This window comes from Gobius niger (assembly GCF_951799975.1).
Source record: "Gobius niger genome assembly, chromosome: 20".
Taxonomy (NCBI): domain Eukaryota; kingdom Metazoa; phylum Chordata; class Actinopteri; order Gobiiformes; family Gobiidae; genus Gobius; species Gobius niger.
This window is the reverse complement of record NC_136871.1, coordinates 19,431,273-19,453,595: the sequence shown is the minus strand read 5'-3', so window position 1 is coordinate 19,453,595 and position 22,323 is coordinate 19,431,273. Positions and strand designations below refer to the sequence as shown.

The 22,323-nt window shown below is 41.6% G+C and overlaps 2 protein-coding genes across 8 annotated transcripts in view; both read right to left on the bottom strand.

Moving 5' to 3' along the window:
• The window catches only part of snrpc (small nuclear ribonucleoprotein polypeptide C), a 48,034-nt gene that overhangs the window by 4,134 nt on the left and 21,577 nt on the right, over nucleotides 1-22,323 (bottom strand). The window lies entirely within an intron of this gene.
• anks1ab (ankyrin repeat and sterile alpha motif domain containing 1Ab) overlaps nucleotides 1-22,323 on the bottom strand; it is a 30,432-nt gene that overhangs the window by 6,479 nt on the left and 1,630 nt on the right. For 6 of the 7 annotated variants that reach the window (XR_013793969.1, XM_079579037.1, XM_079579035.1 and 3 more), the window contains exons 2-11: nucleotides 19,265-19,328; nucleotides 11,157-11,272; nucleotides 6,677-6,775; nucleotides 4,539-4,685; nucleotides 2,023-2,130; nucleotides 1,108-1,278; nucleotides 866-1,000; nucleotides 708-779; nucleotides 542-625; nucleotides 334-471 (exon numbers count right to left, since the gene is read on the bottom strand). Coding sequence is in view for 6 of the 7 variants with exons in the window: in XM_079579037.1 (XP_079435163.1) it covers nucleotides 334-471; nucleotides 542-625; nucleotides 708-779; nucleotides 866-1,000; nucleotides 1,108-1,278; nucleotides 2,023-2,130; nucleotides 4,539-4,685; nucleotides 6,677-6,775; nucleotides 11,157-11,272; nucleotides 19,265-19,328 (1,134 nt within the window). In the remaining variant the exon portion in view is untranslated. Of the gene's footprint in view, nucleotides 1-333; nucleotides 472-541; nucleotides 626-707; nucleotides 780-865; nucleotides 1,001-1,107; nucleotides 1,279-2,022; nucleotides 2,131-4,538; nucleotides 4,686-6,676; nucleotides 6,776-11,156; nucleotides 11,273-11,904; nucleotides 13,074-19,264; nucleotides 19,329-22,323 lie in introns of those variants that run through there. The other variant, XM_079579040.1, reaches the window with a different exon arrangement.

Here is a 22,323-nt window from a genome sequence, read left to right as displayed (position 1 = left end):
AAACATGAGCTGATTAAATCTTCACCAAAGAAGGAAAATTGTCATTGACCTTTCACGGGTATGAGGTTTAATAGACATCTGCATGATTTGAGCATGTGAAGGGAAATGTCACATAGCAGGATCAGGGCTTAAACTGAGCAAAACGTAGAGTCAATCAAGGAACAGTGAGGCTACACGCTGCTTTCCTGTGGGATACCTGACTTCCCACTTTGCCCTCATAAATTTCTCATCATCAGAAAACATAAATGCTCTTTATGTAATCAGTCAGAATCAGAAGGCACAGGGGGCATTGAAAATGGATAGAAGAGCAGAGAACGGGATTGAGCCACTCACCACTTCAACAGTGCTGAAGACATGGCACAAGTGGTGACCACTCTTCGGATCCTTGGTAATGTAAGCAAATGTGCATAAGTCATCTGGATCTTGTGCAGCACAAGAAATGTTTCTGATCTCATGCTCCGCAAGTATGGTCTAGAGACAGAAAACCATGGCATTGAAAAAGTCAGTTCGTGTTCGATCAATAGGCAGGTCCATGCTTTACCTTTGAGGCTGCATCAATGAACTTGACACCTCTATATGTAATTGATAATATGATAACAGGACCCTTTCTCGAATCCTTTGATTTCTGAAATCATTACAATTCAGAATGTCATTGAATAAAGTGCCCAATGGCTTAGAATAATTAAAACTGTTATTTAGATACCTACCCTAATTTTAGCGCAGGCATCTTGCGTAGACTCAATCCCACGTAGATCCCTGATTATCAATGAACCTAAATACTAAAACAAATGAACAAACCATCATTACTTGGTAAATGTTATACAAAGTGACGATGAACAATGAAATACAGAAGAATGTAACATACAGTAGCCTCATATCCACAAGAGTCCAGGATGAGTTTTTCAGGTTGGTGATGCCAAGCAGACACTGTGGCATAGGTAGCAGAATGGCTTGAAGGTCGAAGGTGAAAACGATCTTTCTGTCTGTCACTTTGTCTTTCCTTTACAGAAACATAAAGAGTGATGCAACTTAGAGCAAGAGGAATCACACTTAAAGCTACTGTATATTGAAATCTGACCAGAATTTAAAACCTGGGTAAAACCGTACCACAGATCTTGGCCTCTCGCTGTATGAGCGAAGAGAAACGCTACAGTCCTGATCAAAGCCCCTGCGCCGCCGGTCGGACTCAGTCAGGGGCAGGAGCATGTCCATGGAGCGACTCGTGTAGGGATCGAGCTGCCCCAGGGGCGTGTTGCCCTGGGTCAGCAGGTCATGGAACTGCCACAAACAAAACAGGCAAGACAGATGAATGAGCTGCTTTATGTCTGGCTTTCCTGATCTACAGCCAGGCTTAATCCCCCACAAAAGATCATCTTCCATAGAGATTCTCAATTCTCTCTCCTTTTCTTTGGTGTTTTAATCTGCCTAGGGAAACTGATGTGAACAAATTATACTGAAGAATCTCACTCCCAAAGTAGATTTTGCAGATGACAGAAATAAACCCATTTCCTCAAAATCCCATTGACAAGGAATTACTCCTCAGTGTGCAGCCTGCCCCATTTTCATTTAAGAAAGAATAGCTAATATACAGAGTAAACAACACCATGGCTGGACCATCAAGTACAACAGTCTTTCAATAGCCACAGTTATAGACCTATCTAACAGCCTATATCTAGTGAATTACAAAATAAGAATCCAATATTGTGGTTACAGGGTGGTTACATTGACAATGAAACACACAATATCAAAATCAATATGACTTACACAAGAAAACTAATGTGTTGTTTCCTAATGTGTTGGCTCCAGAGGAAAACATAAAATAAAATCTGCCAATTTAGGCTGGATCTATTGCACTTCCTGTCAAAAACCTTATGCGTGCACTGAATCTATGTAGTATAATATTTAGCTTTTGAATTTTTCCTGCACTATTTTAAGTCACTAGTGTATAATGCCTGTTAAATAATCTTCCAGTCAGACTATATTAACTTTCACTATATCAATTTCTGCTTCATGGATTTTTACCAAAATTGGAGAGAGACGACGGGACTTTGTGGGCGCCTCTTCATAAGGTCTCTCGGCGAGGGAGGCAATGATCCTTTTGCGGTGACCCAGTGGACCAATTTTAAGAACCTGCACAAAACAGCATCGGCGCAAGGTTACTTTTCACAGACTTGTCACATCAGTGGCTCAAATACAAGCATTTATCCTGTGCGAGCTAATGGTGATCTATCTGAAGAACACTGACACAGAGATGGTGACACGCCGCCTGCACTGGCAGCCATCCACAGGCAAACTCAAACCACTCTCGTCAATAATTTAGCCTCAATCTGTTTCGCCATAAGCTTAAAGTACTGCACCATCTTCTTCTCGGGGTCCACTATGACTCAAGATCCATTTTTGGACTTTTAGGATTATTTGTAGTTTCATAACATTGAAACAAATGCAATTTGTTTAGAATGTGTAGAATGTGTTGCTGTTATAATCAACAAAGATCAAAGAGATGTATTCAGTAAAAATAGCAACAAAAATACATTAATTAGCCTAATGCAGAACTACATAATAAAAACATTACAATACTTGAGTATGTTAAGCATTGAATTGAGTTGACTTTATTGCTTCTTCTGAAACACTGAAGAGCTCACCACACCTGCAGCACAGTGGAGGCGTCACAAGAGGCGCTACAGGAGACAAGGAAGGGACAAACCAAGAGACGATGGTGAAAGACTGTTGTGGAGTGGAGGAAGCGGAACAAGGAGGAGGTGGAGCTGACTAGTGCAGGACACCACGCTCTGAAACAGGGACAAACCCAGGAGGCGCTGTTGTACAGTGGCACAGTTGGAAGAGCGGGTCGTCACATTGTCGTTGTGTCCTTGGGGAAGACACTTCACCCTACTTACCTCCCTGAGCGCTGGCCCACGCTAACAGCCCACTGCTCCTACAGGTCGCCCCAGCGACATTGCGTCAAATGCAGGGAACACATTTCTCTACAGAGATTAATAAAAGCACTTACTTATGTACTTAATTTAGTAACTTTAACATTTTGGACTTAATTGCCAACTACAAATAAAGGCAAACATTTGTTTTCCCTTCCCATTCTAAATAAAAGTACCAATGCCTGTCTAGATTATCACATGGATAAAAATCTGGAGCGTTGTTTATTTGTTTGTAGCCACATTCTCTCTTGATCTACATTGTAACAGTGACAATTTTGAAAGAAAAACAGACCATGTTTGCTGTTGTGTGTCAAAACATAGCACATTTTCCTCCAGCGTGAACCAGGAAGCCAGAGGCTAAAATTAACACTAGTGTTAGCTTGGCGATCCGTCTTGTTCGTGTCTCAACTCTGTCTCAAAATATGATCTCCGGCTGAGATGTGCTTCTAATAAACACAAGTGAACAAATGGGATGTGTGGGAGGGGCGAGAAAAGCATTTAGCCAAGAACTGAGAGATTCTACTCAACTACCTACGACTCTCACGGTTTGATAGCGGAGTGCAAGTTTCTGACTTTAAAAATTGTGTCCACATCAGCTAAATGAATCATGTCTGGAGGCTTTTTGGTTCTTGGACAATATGAAGATAGAATCCAACTTTCTGATTTTTTTTTGTTTATTGGCTAATATTTATTTTCAGGGAGGGAATGAAAAGTAAGCAAAGACCGTAGCAGCGAAGCGAGTTGTGCCAAGATGCTGTGAGGCAGTTCTGCTTCTCTTCCCAACCAGAACAACACAGTCTGCTGGACACAAGAATCCCCGCACTGCATTTACAACACTTACTGCGGCTTCTGGCCTTGTTTCCACTTTACATACTGTATAAACATTGAGGGAAGGAATGCAAATGCTACATATTCTTTCCCTTTGTGCCCTAAAAGACCAGTGACGTGAAACTCCACCACTCTATAGTTCAACGGCTTAGACAGAACGACAAATGTAGTCAAAAAGCTACATACATCGAGATGCAACTCTGCATTCACAATAAACAGCAACTAACTACTGACCGTTAACTAATTAAACTTTTCAACTATAATTACAATAAAGAAAAATGCTACAATAGTGTATAATCTGTCGTTTTAGAAAATTAATTATATTCTTTTATCATATTGCATCTTTAACTAATGAGGATGAAGCGAAATCTGCATCTATTTTTGCATTTTCTTTGCCATGTATCAACATAAAAACAGCGGAATTCACCTGAGGGAATAACAGATAAATTAACATACATGCTTGATGTTCTACATGTGCAGCCAAAGTGGCAAACGTTTACTCTTTGTGATCACTAATGATGTTAAAGTTAAGCCATTTCCACACAGATAAATCAAAATGAAGATATTTTCTGTTAGCATGCATAACTTTCATTTAGGTGTGATGCCTATTTCTGCTAATTACTGCATAATTTCAGAATTATATTTATGCACCAGACATATCATTTGCATGTCTCTGTTACTTAAGCACATTTGTTGCATTTGTTTTGTTTTATACATGGATACACAAGATGCAACAAATCATTTAGTTGTAAAACAAACGCACAAAAGAATACATACATTGACAATCTCCAGTTCCCACAGGTTTTTAACACACTCCAGCGTGCGGTAGCCACTGGTGAGAAAGTTGGGCAGGTACTCATGCAGTCCAAGGCTATCCAGCCAAGAGGCAAGAGACGTGTTGCCGTCACAGCCCAGTGCCTTCACCTGAACAAGGCACAGTAGGAGCGCATTAGTAAGCAAAGAAGCAAACAATTCTAGTAAATCGGATGTTATCTAATCATACTGTGTTACAATGCAGTGTATTATATAACCAAAAATATAAAAAATATGACAATACAGCAAACAATGGTGACACGGGATTCTCTTTCCTCAGTTACACTTTATATTTACACACACAATCTCTCCAAATAACAAACAAATATAAAATTGTACTTGATGAATTTTTTTTTTACCGTCAAAAAATAAAGTTTCCCCTTGCAGCAGGTTTGCAAAAATTCCAGATGCAGAGAGTACTTCAATCTGGGCTCACACGAGGATAAGAGACTGTAGGAGACTCGGCTGATTATTAATCTGCCAATCTGTGCCGTCGGCCCCCGACCACCACCAGTCACTCAAAGACAACTGACTCTTAAAAGGAACAGGCCACCGTTTTTACATATGTTCTTATCTTAGCTTAGACGAGTTGATGCGTAACTGTCTGGTGTTGGTGCGTGCGCTCAGTCACGCAAATGTTGTTAGCATTTAGCCTCTCCTAGCATAGGTACAGTATAGCTCCAAACAGAGGTGAAGTTAGAAGCTACCAAGCTGTTCCACGTTTCCCCTATTTAAATACAGTTACATGAAAAGCTACACGATGCAAGTCTAGCCACACAAAATTAAACATGACGTTACATAAACATCACGTTACACTGAAATGCTCCTATGGTGTTACTACGCCTTGCAATATAGTACCCCTTTTTATTCACTTAAAAAATTGACATGTTTAAAGGGCTAGATGCAAGTTAGCCATTTTATACTCACTACTGCCACCTCAGGTCATACGTGTAACTGCACCTTCTATATTAAGCGCGTGCATGACGGCAATTCGGACCCGAAATGAACACCGTTTTGAGTGACAGTGCAGGATTTTAGAGGCAGTTGTGGTGAAGAGGTCTGGGCTCATTCTACACAATAGGACAGGGGTAGGCAACGTCAGGCCCGGGGGCCAAATTCGGCCCTCCAGCATAAAGTCTTTGGCCCCAAAGAGAATTTTGAAGAAACATTTATTCATAAAGAGACCAAATACTTGAAAAGGACTCTAAAATGTGAACATTTCCCAGCAAAACACTGTATTAGGTCATATATTATGTGCAAAACTTAAATTTGTGCTTTACTTTGGGCTACAATTTTGAGTTTCGGCCCTTGGCGTTTTGGAAATGAAGAAAATCGGCCCTCCATGACACAAACTTGCCTACCCCTGCCTTAAGACAATGTTGGAACATTTAGGGGGAGGAAAAGACATGATTTTAACATTTTCAAACTCTGTATAGTCCCTTTAATTTTGTGTTACTAGACGTGGATCATGTAACTTTTCACATAGCTGTATTTAAATTGGGGAAACGTGGAGCAGCTTGGTAGCTTCTAACATCACCCCAGTTTTGAGTTATACCTATGCTGGAAGAGGCTAAATGCTCACAACATTTGCGTGACTGAGCGCACGCACAATGACCAGACAGTTACACATCAACTCGTCTAAGCTAAAGTGAGAACATATCTCAGTATGTTAAAAATGGTGGCCTATTCCTTTAAGATGCTTGCATTATGTATCGTACATATCTACAGTACATTATTATAATACTGTGGCTGAAGGACTAAACCTGCTGGTGGCACAAATAAACTATGTACATCAAGTGAAACACAGTATCCAGTGCATTTATCTGTAATGAGTGGAAGATTGCTTCAGGAAAGATTGATGACCCACCCTCACAGACAAAGACATCTATTTCCTGTGTATATTTTAATGGCAAGATAACAAGCCCTTTTCAGCCACGCTTCCCTAAGAGAAATAGGCCATGTTCACCCACAATACACCACATTAGTCATTTTATTTAGTTTTTGGCTTATCTGCTCCATTTATGATGATGTATTCTGAGTCCCCTCTTCTTCCTAAGGTGCTATCTGTCACTGTCCCACCTCGGCGCTCTGATGTTAAGTACCTTAGGCAAGCTGCGTGCGGCGTGGAGGATTTTCTTTCGGTGTCCCGGGTCAGTGATCCCGATGTCTCTGAGATCTTGGTCCTCCATCACGTTACTTCCCTGCGCAGGCACAGACACAGAGACATCCAGATAGAGACATACAAATAAACACATTCACACGCAGACCACCACGTATGCATACATTACACACATGCAGGATCAGACATGCGCGGACTGAATACACAGTGAGGACAAGAAAAGAAATCTATTATCGCCGTCTCTACAGGACAGACTGTAGAGGTTGCGGAAGACGGTGTGGTGCAGTAAACGAGAGCTGAATACAGGAGCATGACATTCAACCAGGAGAATATGTGCCGTGACCAAACAGGAGCATGTTAATAAGAGTGTGAGGCCACGCCATAGACACGCATGAGGCACCTCCCTGACACAAGCTGTAACACCCGAGTGGGAGGACAATGAAGTCAAATAAATTGCGCATGCCAGGAGTAATCAATCTGATCGTGAGCGAATCCCAGCAAACAAAGGCTGGGGAAATAGCGTCAACAAGATCAGTCAGCTTTGGTGTTTCAAAAGAACCACCGGAAAAGATGATTTTAGCGATTTGTAAAATGTATCACACGCTTTAGATTAAGACTCTAGTGTTCACTTCTCTACAGATTTTCAGATCCGTGGGAACTTATTTGTGATGATGAACTTTTATAGGCAGATCCTTTTTGGCCAGAATGCAACACTACAAATGAGTACTTAAAACGAAATGACAAAACTATTTAGACATTACACATTTAGATTTGTTATCTTGCGAGTTGTATTTGGCTAATTCTGTTCCTTGACAAGGCTTAAGAAGAGAGCAGAGGTTAGTGGTTTCTCCCTGGGATCGCTACTGCAGATGGAGTCTTCCTGGCCAAGAATGTTAAAACGTTGGGTAGTCTTTACTCAATCGCTCTCATTGGATTGGCTTCAGAGCACAATGCAGCAGTATTCAGAGCCTTGTATCAGGGTGCAGTCTGGAGATTACTCACTGATCGCTAGAATAAAGGTCAAAACGAAGCGGCTCTGATGTAAGGGGGTCCCAAAATAGACTTTCACTTTTGTTAACACAGTTTTGAAGTTTGATGATGCCTCGGTAGACTCGCCAAACGAATTATTTCATGCCGTGTTTAAAATATGTGATGGGAATGTATGGTTCAGTTCTTACATAGCATGCGAGCCCTGATAGTTTGATCTAATCTGAGTTGACTTGCAGATACAACTAGGGTAGTCCTTCATCTAACTAAATGCATTTAGTTAGTGCAACAGTGGATTAGGATGGCCCCACAGGTTTGCTCTCCTTGTGTCTGTGTAGGTTTCCTGGTTTCCCCTACCACTAAAAACATGTATAATAGGCCAGGTTGAATGATGTGGGCGCAGATGTGTGCGGTCGTGGTTCTTTCAGTCAACCCCAGGGGAAACTGTGGCTACATACCGTGTGTGGAGTGAATGAAGTACAACTTCCCTACACTGTGTGAAGCACTTGCAGACTTGTGTCATGTGTAAAGCACTATACAAATAAACGTCTGTTCCACCAATTGTCAGTAAGGGAAAAAAAAAGGAACTTAAAATGTAACATTGATTTTACTTTGAGTCTTTACAGACCCTCCTCATAAATACAGAAATTGAATGGAAAAATCAATGTAACGTCACACATTTGTGGTTCATATTGTCGTGTTGCTGAGTACTGTAAAATACAGTGACAAAAATAAAATAATTCTAGAGTAAACATCATGTGTAAGAACAAAGTCTACAGGCGCCCCACTTCTGGTGCCATGAATGAGGCCCACAATTGTAACAATTGCATGAAAATGATGAGAATGGGCACACGGCTGTTCATAATTCATGATCCCTCAAAAGCTGTATCTCAGAGCAATCAGCACATGCAGAGGTCGGCTCATGTGAGTATTGCTCTCTACCTCTGGAGGCAACTTTACAAGCCAGTCATGTGACATATTGGCTGTAAACACTGTGTGGTACGAAAGTAAGATGGGACTTTATCTGGTTAGTAATCTGACGTATTTGCATATTAAATGCTGTCTCTGATCCACAGTAGTAAAGAGCATAAAATAGCAAGGATTAGTCAAGAGTGTTTCAACAGCACATTGTAATTTTTTTGAATGTTGTTCTCATTTTAGGATTATATCAAAGGTATGACAATAATATGTATTTCAGCCTCATTTTAGACTATAAGGGTCTGGTCTTATCTGTTTATGGGGACACTGATCATGCTTCAGTAAAGATGAAACAATCAACCAATAAAATGCATTTGATATTAACTGTTTCATGAAGCTAACTCATTAAATTATCATTTTGTGTGTTGTGTGGAGTTGTTCAGTCTCTATTTGGGATGGCTTTTCTCCAGGTCCAGCAAAGTCTACTGTACTTTAAACATTCTTTTGTATAAAATTGGATTCATTACTTAAGATAAAAGCATCTCTTCTCAAAGCAGTGTTAATTTACATCAGGGTGGACATAAATTCTATTACAGTGTATTATGGCAGACTAGGGCTGAAACCACTAATCGATTAATCGACACCTAATCGATGGACACAGACTCAAATAGAGCCAACACTACATTTAAAAAAAATGAAAAACCACTTTGTTTTTAAAGTTAGGGTATGTAGTGTTTTGTACATTGTAAATTTCCTAAATATCTGTCAGCGTCTCATTAAGAAAGCAGAATTAGCACTAAACATTCACTTGAAGTTTATTTCATCAAAAAAAGCTCAAGCAGCGCCACATTAGCTTTTTGTGGTAAAAAGATACATTTTCATACACCTTTCATAGACAAGCAATTAAACGATTAATCGTAAAATAATAATAATCGGTAGATGAATCGATTACCAAATAAATCGTTACAGCAGACACAATCAAAGAGTCTACATTACTGCTTTCATCCTGATCCATTTGATCATACATTATTGATCTGTTGTTGTATTAAACTTTAAAGTGAAAGGAACACACCAAACCACAGAACACACCATCCACAGCTCCTTCTCTGTCCCTCAAACAAAGTGTAAACTGAGATTGATCACATACAAATCCTGTCTGGCACAAAGGGCACAATATGAAACATTCCCATTCCAGACGACTTCTATGACCTTTTCCCTGTTGGCAACCTCCACTGCCACATATAAATATCCATGTTAAATTTCCCTTGTAAAGCTAATGATTTATCTCCTCCATGCATCACGTCTCAAGACGCATTAGGCGTAGAATGAACATGAACATCACAATGCCTAATGATCCATAATCATGATCCAACTACGATTCAGAGCTTCTTTTGTTTATAGTTTTTACTCCTGACAAATAGCACAATATTTTCTATTTAAACTGTAACATTATAACAAGTTATTGTTTTAATTTGCATAATTGAATAAGGTAAAACAGTAATGATGTTGGGAATGGTAATTATGCTAATTGAGTGTTTTCACTCATGGAGCACAATGTGTGCACACACGTTTGCCCCCAAACTAATAACAGCAAATGAATTTGTCCAGCTGTAATCCGTATGTTGACCTTTACATAAGTGTCATATGAGGTCTATGAATAGCACATCTCCAGTATGATGTCAGCTATAAACAAAGCCAAACCGAGCTTACACAGTGCTCTGTGTAAAAACATGTCCATGCGGTGCTCTTCTACAGCCTCAATGGGAAGTAAACCACCAGAGAGAATACCATCACTTCCCCTGACTTTACTGGTCCCATTTAACTGTACTCAGCTGTGACAATCTGATGTAATAGCCTGTGCGCTAATGCTGCTTTATGGTCTGAGAAATGTTTACATTCAGCCTTTGGGCCTGACTATTCATGCACAAACGTTGTTATAGAAACAAGAAATTTGAAAACACAATGTTAATAATTTCCTTAGTAAGATGAGGCATGTCTGTGACACACAATTTTACAAATGTAATTTTTAGCCTTCTTGTTTATTACCTTTAGAGAATAACTTTAATGCTACAGTAATTAGACTACTGTACAAGACTAAATAATAATGTGCCATGCTGGACATATTATCGTAGCTATTGGCAACACAGGCAGAGCATACGGCAGGATTTAGTTAGATTTCAGGAGCGCCCATAAAATGTGACTATGTTCAACTTATCTAGCTACATGCAAGTTGGAATTGGGAATTTCATAACAGCAGAGAGGGAGGGAACAGTTAGGTATGAGTGGAAATGTTAATGGCTTTGCCTTATCATTTGTCTTGCCATAAGTGACAGCTCTTTAACAGGATCCAGTGTCAGACCATAAATAAAAGCAGGGGCTTGCTTTGCAAAGAGGTAAAGGAGAATGGTAAGCAGGGTAATGGGGGAGAGGATCAGGCAAGGCTTCATACAGTGATGTGCTGGAAGACAGCAGTAAAAGAGAATAAGTGGGTGGTCCTCATGCTGAAGGTGATGCAAAGTGGATCTGACCCGTGAGATGACATGCTGCAGGTGACTCACCATGAACCGTAGGTCGTCAAATCCATTGAGCAGGAACTTGCTCTCGTACTGCGGCAGACCCACGTGCTCCAGCCACTCTCCCACCGGCTGGTCCAGGGCTTTACCACAGGCCCCATCTGCCGAGAGAGGGAAGCGCTTCAGCAGGGAGAAGCCGTTCAGCCGGTAGCAGCGGCACTCAGAGGACGACACATGGCATTGCCACATCATCCTCGGCCAGCAGAGGCAGAGCCGAGTGCAGCAGCACCAGGCGGGGTGAGGGGGAGACAGGGTCCAGGCTGGGGGTGAGGGGCTCCCACGGTACTGGCGGGCGCCCGCTAATTCAAACACACGAGGAGAGGAAGTGCTGCAGGCCACGTAAGCCCTGCAGGGGGTGGACTTGGCTACACCTACGGGTGTTAGTGATTGACTGAAGATGTCAAGCGAGGGTGGAGGTAGTGCAAGGAAGGAAGCCCATCTGAAATTTGGAAACTTGAGTTATGTTGGACTGAGCCACTATGGCATCTTCCAACAAACACGGCTCACTAAACATTCCTTTAGTGAGAAGATGAGCGAGTGAAATACAAGTGTCTAAATTGTAAAATAAATAAATAAAACTACAAATGAGAAAAACCTACAGAAGATTTGGTTCGACCATTATAGTTATGATATTGTGTACAGCAACAAAAAGCCACTAAATCTAAGTGCATTTTGTTACTTGTACAAAGATAATTTTAGGTTTCCCAAATTTTGGGATCTCTTCACCACATACTTGGAAGGCTCTGGCTGTGTCCCATGGCTTCATTGGTCAACCTCTTTGAAAGCTAGGGCACGGCTCATACATGGAACGTTGCAGCATTCTGTATCTGTATGATGAGGTACTTGTGTTACTTTTGATCAAGAATTAAGATGTCTTAAATCATTTGTAGTCCTCCCTTCAAAGTCAAAAGATGTATTGTCAGGTAGACATATTGTATATCCTACGCCCAAAAAGAAAGCACAAATAATTTCCAAGTTGAGCCAAATCCTCAATTAGTGATCCAGGTGTAAATCCTGTTGTAAAATTCCAGGTATTCTTTCCTCAGGGTGAAAAGATTGGTGCCCTTGTTGATGCCAGTAATGTCTTTGCCTCCCAAAATCCAGAGTCTTCAGAGAGATGCTGAGATGTTATCTGACTGCAAGGCTCCACCTGAGAATGTGCTCTTCATGTCTCAAAGCACTAATTCCAATATCAGATCCACCAGACAAACAGATCCAATAGACTGTGTGAGGCGCGGATTTATGCAGGATCTCAAAGCAGGTTAAGCTAGCTTCTTTCTTGAGGCAAGCACTCTCCACTCCCACCACAGCCCACCTTGGTGCTGAGTACGGCTTGCAGCCTCTCTGCTCAGAGCAGAGGTTTGTTGCATCCCCTGCCTGTCTGAGACGTGCAGGCAGCACATAAGCAGTCACCGCAGCTGCTGCTGGCTGGCACGCACTGCCCCTCACTGCTCACAGGGCATAACGTCCTGGCGCCGGCTGCTTCAGTATGAAACACCACAGACCTGCCTCAGCCTCATCCACTGCTGCCACGTCCTTCCAACATCCACGACAGAAAACACAGTCATTGATCATCCCCCTTCCTCGTCCGAGCAAATCCCTCAAGCTTTCTCCCTGTCTGTCTCTCTCCCGCTGTCAGTCTCGTAGCCCCATCCCCGTGCTGTGTGATCGCACTGCAGGGCTGCCGTATGCTGCCTGATGAAGTGGGGTGCTGCTCCACGTAACCACCTCTCCGTCAGTCCCTCCCACTGCCTCTCTCTCTCTTTCCCTGGCTTGCACTCTCCGTCTCACTGTGTCTCGCTTCTTGCCTCTTGTTCTGTAACACAGCGACGAATGCACAAATACACACAGCTCAGCCCCATCCCCGCCGCCGCGTGCCTCTGCCTTCTATTTTGCCCCTTTTTCTTTAACAAATGCTCACACATGCTCAGTTTTCTCTGTCCCTCTAACCTTACTCCACCTCGCTCCCTCCCTTCCCACACTGCACTGATTAGAATTGCACAGAAGCACTCAGATCCTTCCAGTGCAGAAAAGACGCCGCTGTCAGACAGGAAAGCTTTTTGAGCAGGAGATCACTGTAAAGAAAGCCTAAAATGCTTGTGGCCGAGACAAGATTGCATGCTGCAGAAACGCTAACCTGGATAAATAAGCTGGTTGATACGCTGTGCATTAGCATCTGACTCTGTACATTTACATTTCATTTAATGATAAGATGAAGAGGGCAGAGTCAATTCAAGTCAGCAGTGCACAAGAAATTGTACAAGAAACAAAGACAAGAAGACTCAATTAATGTCTCTTCATTTCTGTCATGCAGCATGACAGGGAAAAGACCAAATCCATTATGTACTTCCAGATGCTCATGTCACATCAACCATTTTTAGAACACATCTGAGGGTACTTGCAGGATGAAGCCTTTACAAGCATGTGACATCATCTAAAATTCAAGCGTGTTCCTTTTCACCGTTTGACTTGAAGGATGCGTGTATCCGGATTAATCTTTGTGAACAACAGAAGGCAAAAAGACGATTAGTTAGGTTTTAACAATGAAATCACACGCCAAGCCCTCGACAATGTTTGGTTTTTGGGCTACTTGGCTTGTCAACAATGATCCAGTGACTGTGAAAAGGTCCCTGTGGAAATTCAGCTTTCCCGACAAAGAAAAACTCTAATGAATAAATGAAAAGAGAAAGGGGAAGAAAAGTGAAGCGCAAATAAACATTGACGCTGCATACATTTTTAACAGAGCATAGGTTGAGCTCAAAGCGAGAATGAGCTCTGTATCATTTTTTATTTTTTTTATTTTGATAGAAACAGGTATTGTGGGACGCAACGAAGGAGTGTGAAGAAAGGCATCTTGAGGTAATGCAAGTAAAATGTTTTATGCTTGTTTCTCCTTGTCTCTTAACATTCCTTTTCATTCAGTATACTGTATTATTTCACACAAGAACATAGATTGGCCACAGTTGAACAGAGAGTTTGATTAAACTGGATTAAGCCCACACATTCTCAGGTGGTGAGCAAATCTGCGTGAACACAAAAAAGAGAGAAATGAGTGTTCGATTAGTAGAGTTATAAAGAGAGAGAGGCAGGAGACTCTCGATGTCGAACGCAAGAGAAGTTTATTTACCATCATCCTGGCAACAAACTCTCAACAATGGTAAAGTCTAGCTATGCTTCCACAGGACTAGGTTCCATAGTCCTATTGTATACCATTGGAAGTGTTACTCTTATACTCTTAGGTTTACACAGAGCATTCTCTGATAATGCTCATATTTTGATTAAGACCATACTTGAGACTTGCTGAGGAAAGAGCCGTGTTCACACAGAAACACATCTCAAAATTCACTCAAACCCGAGTTAGAATATAAAACAACACAGTAATTTGAATTTTGACATGCGTGTAAACACACTGATTATTGTGCGTGTGCAATGCCAGTCATCTCCCAGTCTTTCATTATCGAAGAAAGCCGCGGCCAGATTTGCCAAAGATATGATAATGGATATGGATGAGACATGAACCAAAGTGAAAATAAAATTGATAGTTTACTACGTCTCATGTGCTCTCCCATATAATCATTTCTACTACACCAGTCACACAGAGGCCATTAAAAAAATACTAGCCACCTCTTCCAATTACTCTCCGTCAATTGGGACAGCAACGCCTCCCACGATAGTAGCACCTAATTACAGAATGACAGACTATCCACAGGGGAACCGGGGTCAGTGTTTCATCCCATGTTATCCCATGTTAAACATCCATGCTGGCGTATGTTGTTTGGTTCAAACGAGGCAATAGGAGCATCCAGAAAGACCTGTTTCTGGAGAAAATGTAAAAGATGGTGCTCAGGCAAAACTTGTAAAGCAGGAGGTCCTTTTCAGCACAGCCTATATACACTGGAGAAAAGCACACTCTTTGAACATCCTAGCATTCATGTAAGATAAGATAAGACTGCACAAGCTGTACAGAAGCATCCTGTGCTGTTAGTCAAAAACGTACTCCCTGTCGACAATTATAGCACAGGTGCGAAAGGGCATGCAGAATTGAACTGGATTGTTCAGCTGATTCAAGATGATAGACATCTTATGCTCACTCCTCTCCCTTTACATGAATTACTTCATTTGAGAGGGAATCCATGATGGCAGCTCAGTCTCCTCCCACAGAGCTGTTCCAAAAAAGCGAAAAAGGGCAGGAAACTCCGCCCCCGTGTTGTTGAGCAGCAACACGCCTCCACAGTGCTCCAGGGCCTGTCAATCAAAGCCCAAAGCAAAGACCTTGAAAAGAAATATAACATAAACCTGCGTGGTCAAAAATATTAGATTATACTCTTCTCAGCGTTTAAATTGTTTTTGAAATGTGTAAAGTCCCCATGTAATATTTACTCTCCTGGAGTCGCCCCTAGCTCTAGAGGGTGGTATCGCAGCAATGTCACCCCCCACCACGAGGAACACAGAGTGTTTAACTCGCCCATTGATTCTAAGTGTTGAGAGCTTACCTTAAAAAGACACACTCAATTGAGAATTGCCATCTGTCTCCCAATTATCTTTGTTCCACCACTGTTTTTTTTTTTTCTTTGAGCAGCTTAACAAGCAATAGACAGTGCTAAATTATGGCAACTTCCCAATTAGCCACAAACATTCCAAGTGCCAAAAAAAAAATGCATGCTACAAATTAGGTTGTCAACTAGTCTACGTCATTGGGAAGCATCCATGATCTAACAGTGAGCATAATAACTGTGGAACTGCTCAGAAGGTCAAGACAACAACCATCTGTTTCAGTCTATGTCACAGATACCACACTTGCGCTGAATTCAAGAAATACAGGCCATAACTAAAAGGATTTCACCCCCCAAAAATATAATGTCTACTGTGGAGGCATTCTAAGACGAGAGGATTCCACTAGATCAGCTTAAGACTGTTGTTTAAACAAACCGTGCAGATGCCAGCTGGCTTCTCACTCCGCGCAGCCTGAAGGACACTTCATGAAGCATAATATCACTAGAGAGATACATGGTAGTAACTCCACTAAAAGACAACAGATTTCAGGTCGATGTCAGCTGCATTCACAATAACTTAAAGAACTGGATACCCTCCAGCCTCTCTAGGTGCTGAATTCCAATGTCAGAGTGATATAGGCCTATGTCTAAAGGGTAAATATTCATGGAAAACAACTTGTTTTAAAGTTTGTTGGCAGGTGACGAGTGAGGGAATGGGGCAAAGTGCTCAACATGCCGTTTTTGTTTGCAAAACGAGCCCTTGACTCTCTTAGGAATGTTTCAGACCGCACGCGTTTTCTGAAGTGAATTCATGAGCAAAGCACTCTGCGCAATGGCCGCTTCAATTCGCGTCCTGTTTACCAGGTGAGAACATGCTTTTGTGTGCACACTGCACGCTGAGGCGCGGCCAGCCAAGCGGCTCGAGGCACAGCCTTTTCCACTCCTAAACTCAAAAATAGAAGCAATTTTTTTTCATCTGAAGCTCGCGCAGTGAAGCGGATTTCACAAAAAAATATAGAAAATCTATTGAAGCAAAAGTAAGTGCGCATAGCCACTACATGCCCCTCGTGCATGTTTTAAACATGAGAAGGAACACTAGCTGGTTTTGAGGAGGATTAGAGACTTTCATTTTTATTTTTGTGAAAGACTCGCATTTGAATTCAGCAAACCTAGACCGTCAACTGTTTGCCTCTTTAGATCAGTTTTATGGGGAATGCTCCTCTTCAGAAGCAGAACGGCTTCACCATAGGGAAAACCGAGGCTGCAGCCGCTTCTCTCTGCTCTCTGGCAGTGGTTCAGGGATACGTGTGCGGTGTTCAGGGATACGTGTGCGTGTGCGGAGTTGGGTTTACGCACACGTAAACCCAACTCTGCCAGCTTTTCTATAACAGAAAGGTGGGCAGGGTCCTTGCACTGTGACCTATAGCACTGAATGACAACAATGAACAGCTAATATCGCAGTGCAAATAATAATATTATCTGAGGAATGGCTCTGGTTTAAATTGTTTGAGAAGAGGACAAGGTTTTAGTGCTGCTGATCGTGTCAATTACAGCTCGTTTTAGCCAATCACAGCCAATTCTCAAAACAACAAGCAAATATAAAGCAATATAAAAATCAGTAGTAACAGTATCAACCTGTTGTAAGTAAGTAAGTAAGTAAGTGCTTTATTTGTCATTGTATAAGCGTACAATGAAATAGTGTTGAGGTGTTAGTCCTGAGCCGCTGCGACTGAGCCGTGCCGCTGCCAACCTGACCAGCATGTTCTTGGTGCTAGAGGAAACCGTAGCACCTGGAGGAAACCTGGTTGGCTGCCTTCAGTCTCCTCTGATCTTCTGAAACAGTGCAGCGCCTCCTGGGTTTGTCCCTGTTTCAGAGCGTGGTGTCCTGCACTGGTCAGCTCCACCTCCTCTTTCCTCTTCCTCCTGCACAGCTCTCTCCGCTCCACAACAGTCTTTCACCATCTTCTGAGAAGAGCTTAGCAGTTAATCTGTTTTATTCTCCAGTGAATGTCCATTAGCCAGAATAACAGAAGGCATGTGTGGCTTAGCTGTGAGTGTCGCCTGGATACCTCCATTTTTGTTTCCGGTAGCTCCTCTTGTGACGCCTCCACTGTGCTGCAGGTGTGGGGGCTCTTGGTGTTTCTTCAGTGACTCAGAAGAAAACATTTGTAGGTCTCAAATGGGTTACTTTTAAAAAGATCCTTCTTCAGGACCATTATGGACTATGTGCAGAAAAAAATCCACCGATCCCCACACAAACGCGGCAAAGACGTACAAAAGTATCCAGTAAAACTATGTGGAACACAGAAACCACAAATACAGTTCATAGAAAAATGCAAAAAATGCAGCTAAACCGAGAGAGAGGGAGGTCGCTGCCTCTTTACACGTCACCATGACGAGCAATAACAAAAACAGATGTTAATAAAACTGGTTGATGACGATGTGTGCTGATGTTTTTGCAAACTCACAGCAATACAGTGGGTGGTTTAATTTACTCGAATCACTAGCTTTGCGTATTCAAGTGAATCAGCGCAAGCCGCACAACATGGATCTTTAGGGCTAACAAATACTGTGTGAATTCGGCTTACGGTGAAGGTTGGAGTTTAATCATCCTTGAATTAGAACCAATGGACAAGGAAAGCCCTATTCTTTGGTCCTCATGGCGGGGAGCTGACATTGCCGTAATATCACCCCCTAGTGGCCTGGGGCGACTCCAAAAGACACTTGGCCAGCAGGATTCCTATGTCGCTTTGGACCTCGTTTATGCTGCTTAAAAGCCTGGCTCCAAAGAGTTTTATTTTTTCTAGATATCGCTATCACCCATGTGACAACGCTGGGGTAGGCATTATATTTTTAACCACGCTGGTTTGGTTGACAGGCTCGAGAGCTCTGTGGAGGCTCGTAGCCGGTCCACCCACCCTGCGAGGGCGGGGTTTCCCACCTTTTTGTCCGTTTTAAGGAAAAGGCTTCTTAGGAGGAGTTTGAGCAGCCATGTTAATTTCACAGACCACTCATGATCATTGCTATGAATGGGGCTGATTAGATGGTCGGACGGTCTGTTGGCGCGGATATATGCAGCTGTGCTTCTGTCAATCAACCCAAAGGGCAACTGTGGCTACATACGAGTACTAAGTGAATACAAAAATAACCCTTTGTGTGCTTTGGGTGACTTATGACAAATGGGCAAGAACAACATTTCTTTTTGGCCCTCATGGCAGGATGCAGACACTACTGTGATGTAACTCTAAGTGGCAAGGGGCGTTTCCAGAAGGCTCGCTATAACACACAGACTTTACACTTGACAAAAAAACAACTTAAAGCTGCACTACGTGAACTACTTCATCAACTGTGAAACTGTGAAAATCATCAGGTAATTGAGTAAAATCTCTCAGCTGTTGCAAATGTGTTTCTGGCGCTCAAACACCCCCGCCTGGCCATACTCTGACATAATGACATAATGCCCTTTTCACAATATGTCATGTGAAAAGTGCTGTACAAATAAGATGATCTTCCCTAATAACATTCCGCCCTGAACACTATTGAGGGTGGAAACAAGAAAACATTTGACAAGTCCTGGTGTAGAACTGTCCAATAGCCTACCTGAAGTTGGGGTAGTCTTTTTGGACTCAATGCCAGCGCCAATCAAGTTCATAATCTTCTCAATCTGTCAAAAAATAATAAGCATGTTGTTAAGTTAAGAACACAACCTTCATGTGTCTGAAATGTAGTTCGTCACTTGCCGACTGAATATGCACAAAATACACTCTGGACTTGGTCAAGTGTGTGCCCCCTCTTGAGTTGTGAGGAGGCGTGCTGCTTAGCAATGATGGATCACAAGCTACAGTTCAACGTGGAGCGCAATTCAATGAGTAAGACCCGGCTCAGCAAAAACACAGCAGAGCAAATTACACTCTCGCCACTTCTGAAACTTCACATTATTGAAAGCCCAGAAAAAGAGCTTTAGTTCACTCAAGACTCCACAATCTCCAGATCCCGCCCATGTGCTGCTTCTCAGTCAGTTGGATTGGCAAAAAAATCTATCTATCTATCTATCTATCTATCTATCTATCTATCTATCTATCTATCTATCTATCTATCTATCTATCTAGACTTGCACATTTTTCCTATGCATACTATAAAGCATTGCATTGGTAGCGTTGTGTATTCCTGCTTAAATAGACTTATAATTAGGATAATGCACTTGGCTTTAAATCAAGAAAGACCTTTAACAAACAAGTTATGGTACTATTACGCCGTACCACCTTTGCTACACCCGATCCCGGCAGATCTCGGAAGCTAAGCAGGGAAGGGCCTGGTTAGTGTCGTGTGTGAGTGAGTGAGTGAGTGAGTGAGTGGTTGATAGGGATGACCACCAAAGAAGTGAATGAATAATGCACATAATTGTAAAGTAACTTTGAGCATCTGGAAAAGCACTATATAAGACTGTTATCATTGTACATTTAAAATCAGCAGTGAGGGGTTTTAGAAGCCTAAAAAGCTGATTGTGCTTTTACACACTGACACCAGAGACATGGCCAGGCTTATTTGATGTAATATTTAGTGTTTGAAAAAGCCCTATGCACATTGCTAGTGGCATCAACACTGAGGAAAAGCCTTGATTCATTTGGAAGTTTTTCACGTGGGATGTTTGGCATATGCCTCCAGCGGTACAGACCTCGTATCACTGACTGAATTAACTTAACCATATCGTATATGGCTCTGAGTGCACCTATACGCAAAGTAAACCTGCCAGTCACCAATCTGTGCTCTTATCTCAAACAGCCACATCATACAGTCAGTGCTGAAAACCTCTTACAACGTTAATGCTTCATCCACTGCATATAAATATTTAGCATGTGGGCAAAAATACACAGAAAATGCTTCTTGCTGAGCGAACTTATGCAAGTGCAGGTAAATTAACATTAAATTTAATAGACCTTTGCTTTTTTTTGCTTTTTTTTAACCTTCTGCTTTGGTCTTTCATTGAAATAGCTCAGAATTTCAAATAAAACTAACTCAGACTTACTAAACTCAGGATGACTTGACTCAGACTCTCACTTCCAATAAAATGTCTGATCCTCACAACAATACTGTTATGTACTAACACCACACATTCTCATATCATTCTTGTGTGGTCACATTCTGGATACAAAATGTGCATAGAACTTCGAAGTCTGGCCGACGGAGTGACATTGGTCTGTAAACAAGATTATGGTCTGTGTACCGCTGTCAATAGAGGCAGATGGGGACTCAGAGCATCACACTCATAATACCCCACAAACAACCAGGCAATTACTTAGCTTATAGTCCATGCCATCAACTCATCCATCCAAAAATGCCACGACACAATTATTCTTACTATTAGCAAAGTCCAGAACTCCAAAAAGCATGACGATGGTGGAAGTTCATTTGCTATACATAATACAGTAGTATAATTCATATATTTTTAAACTTCTTCTAACGCTTACACAACGTAAGCGTTAGCAGAGTCATTGCTGCCCGTTTGTCTCTAGTGTAATAGATTTTCCGGACAATATGGCAGGTAAAGCCAAGCTTAGTGGGCCCCAACACTCCCCTCCCCTTTCCATAACCCACCATCAGCACCACTACTCTCATATTCATGTACCACATCTATCTAAACTAATCTGGAGATGTGTTCACTCTGCTGTACTTCTCTGTATAAATTATACAGAAGCTTCTGCGTAGGTTAAAAATAGACACTTTTTGTCAACTAGAATTATCAACATTACAGAGTCACCAATTTCCTCCAAAAAGATGGTAAATTTGCAAGACAAAATGAATGACTGTAAAGCAATTTAAACCTAAAATAAAGGCATTAAAAATATATATATACTTTCAAACATTCATAAAGTAATATTAGATAATTTCCCTGTAGTGGTGTATTATTTCAGGTCCCAAGGTAGTGATGATGTTATGTAAACCGTGTGCATTAGTGAGTGAAGATGCATACAAGTGCACTCTGAGTGTGCACTTTGAAAGCCTGAATGTATAATGACCTCAGGAATACTGCTGGGAAATTTAGAGTACACAGTCGAATGAGGCCACTCAAGCATCTGTAACATGTGCCAGTGTTAACCTTTGCCTTCTAAGTATTAAACAGATATGGAGAACGGACCGGGCTCCTAAATCATTAATATTATATGATTAATATTAATATGTTATTACTAATGGTATGCGTTATGTAACACATCTGAATCCTGATTAGAGAAATGATTCCTGTGTAATCAAACAGACATACGTCAATGCGTAACAAGAAGGTGTTGAAAGTGACTCCGCCCCTAATGCCAATCACTACATGTTACTTGTTTGTCTTCCAGTATTTCTTTGCATGGAATGTAATTATTGTGTTCTATATTATCATGAAAACATAGCAAATAAAATAACATGAATTATAATGTGTAAATTGTTTATAAAAAGAAAGAAAATAATGTCTTGAGTGAACAGAGGAAATGACAATGAAATATGGGCCATACTGTATGTCTATAGAGTTAAAGACTTTTGTGCGTCTGCGTATTGGAATATTAATGTTGGTGTTTCGCCTCTCTGGGCTTGCTGTGTCATTCTGATGTTTGCTGAAGGATGATAGCTGCATGAGATCCAAACACAACTCAAAGTAAACTTTTGCCCGTGGCCAACTA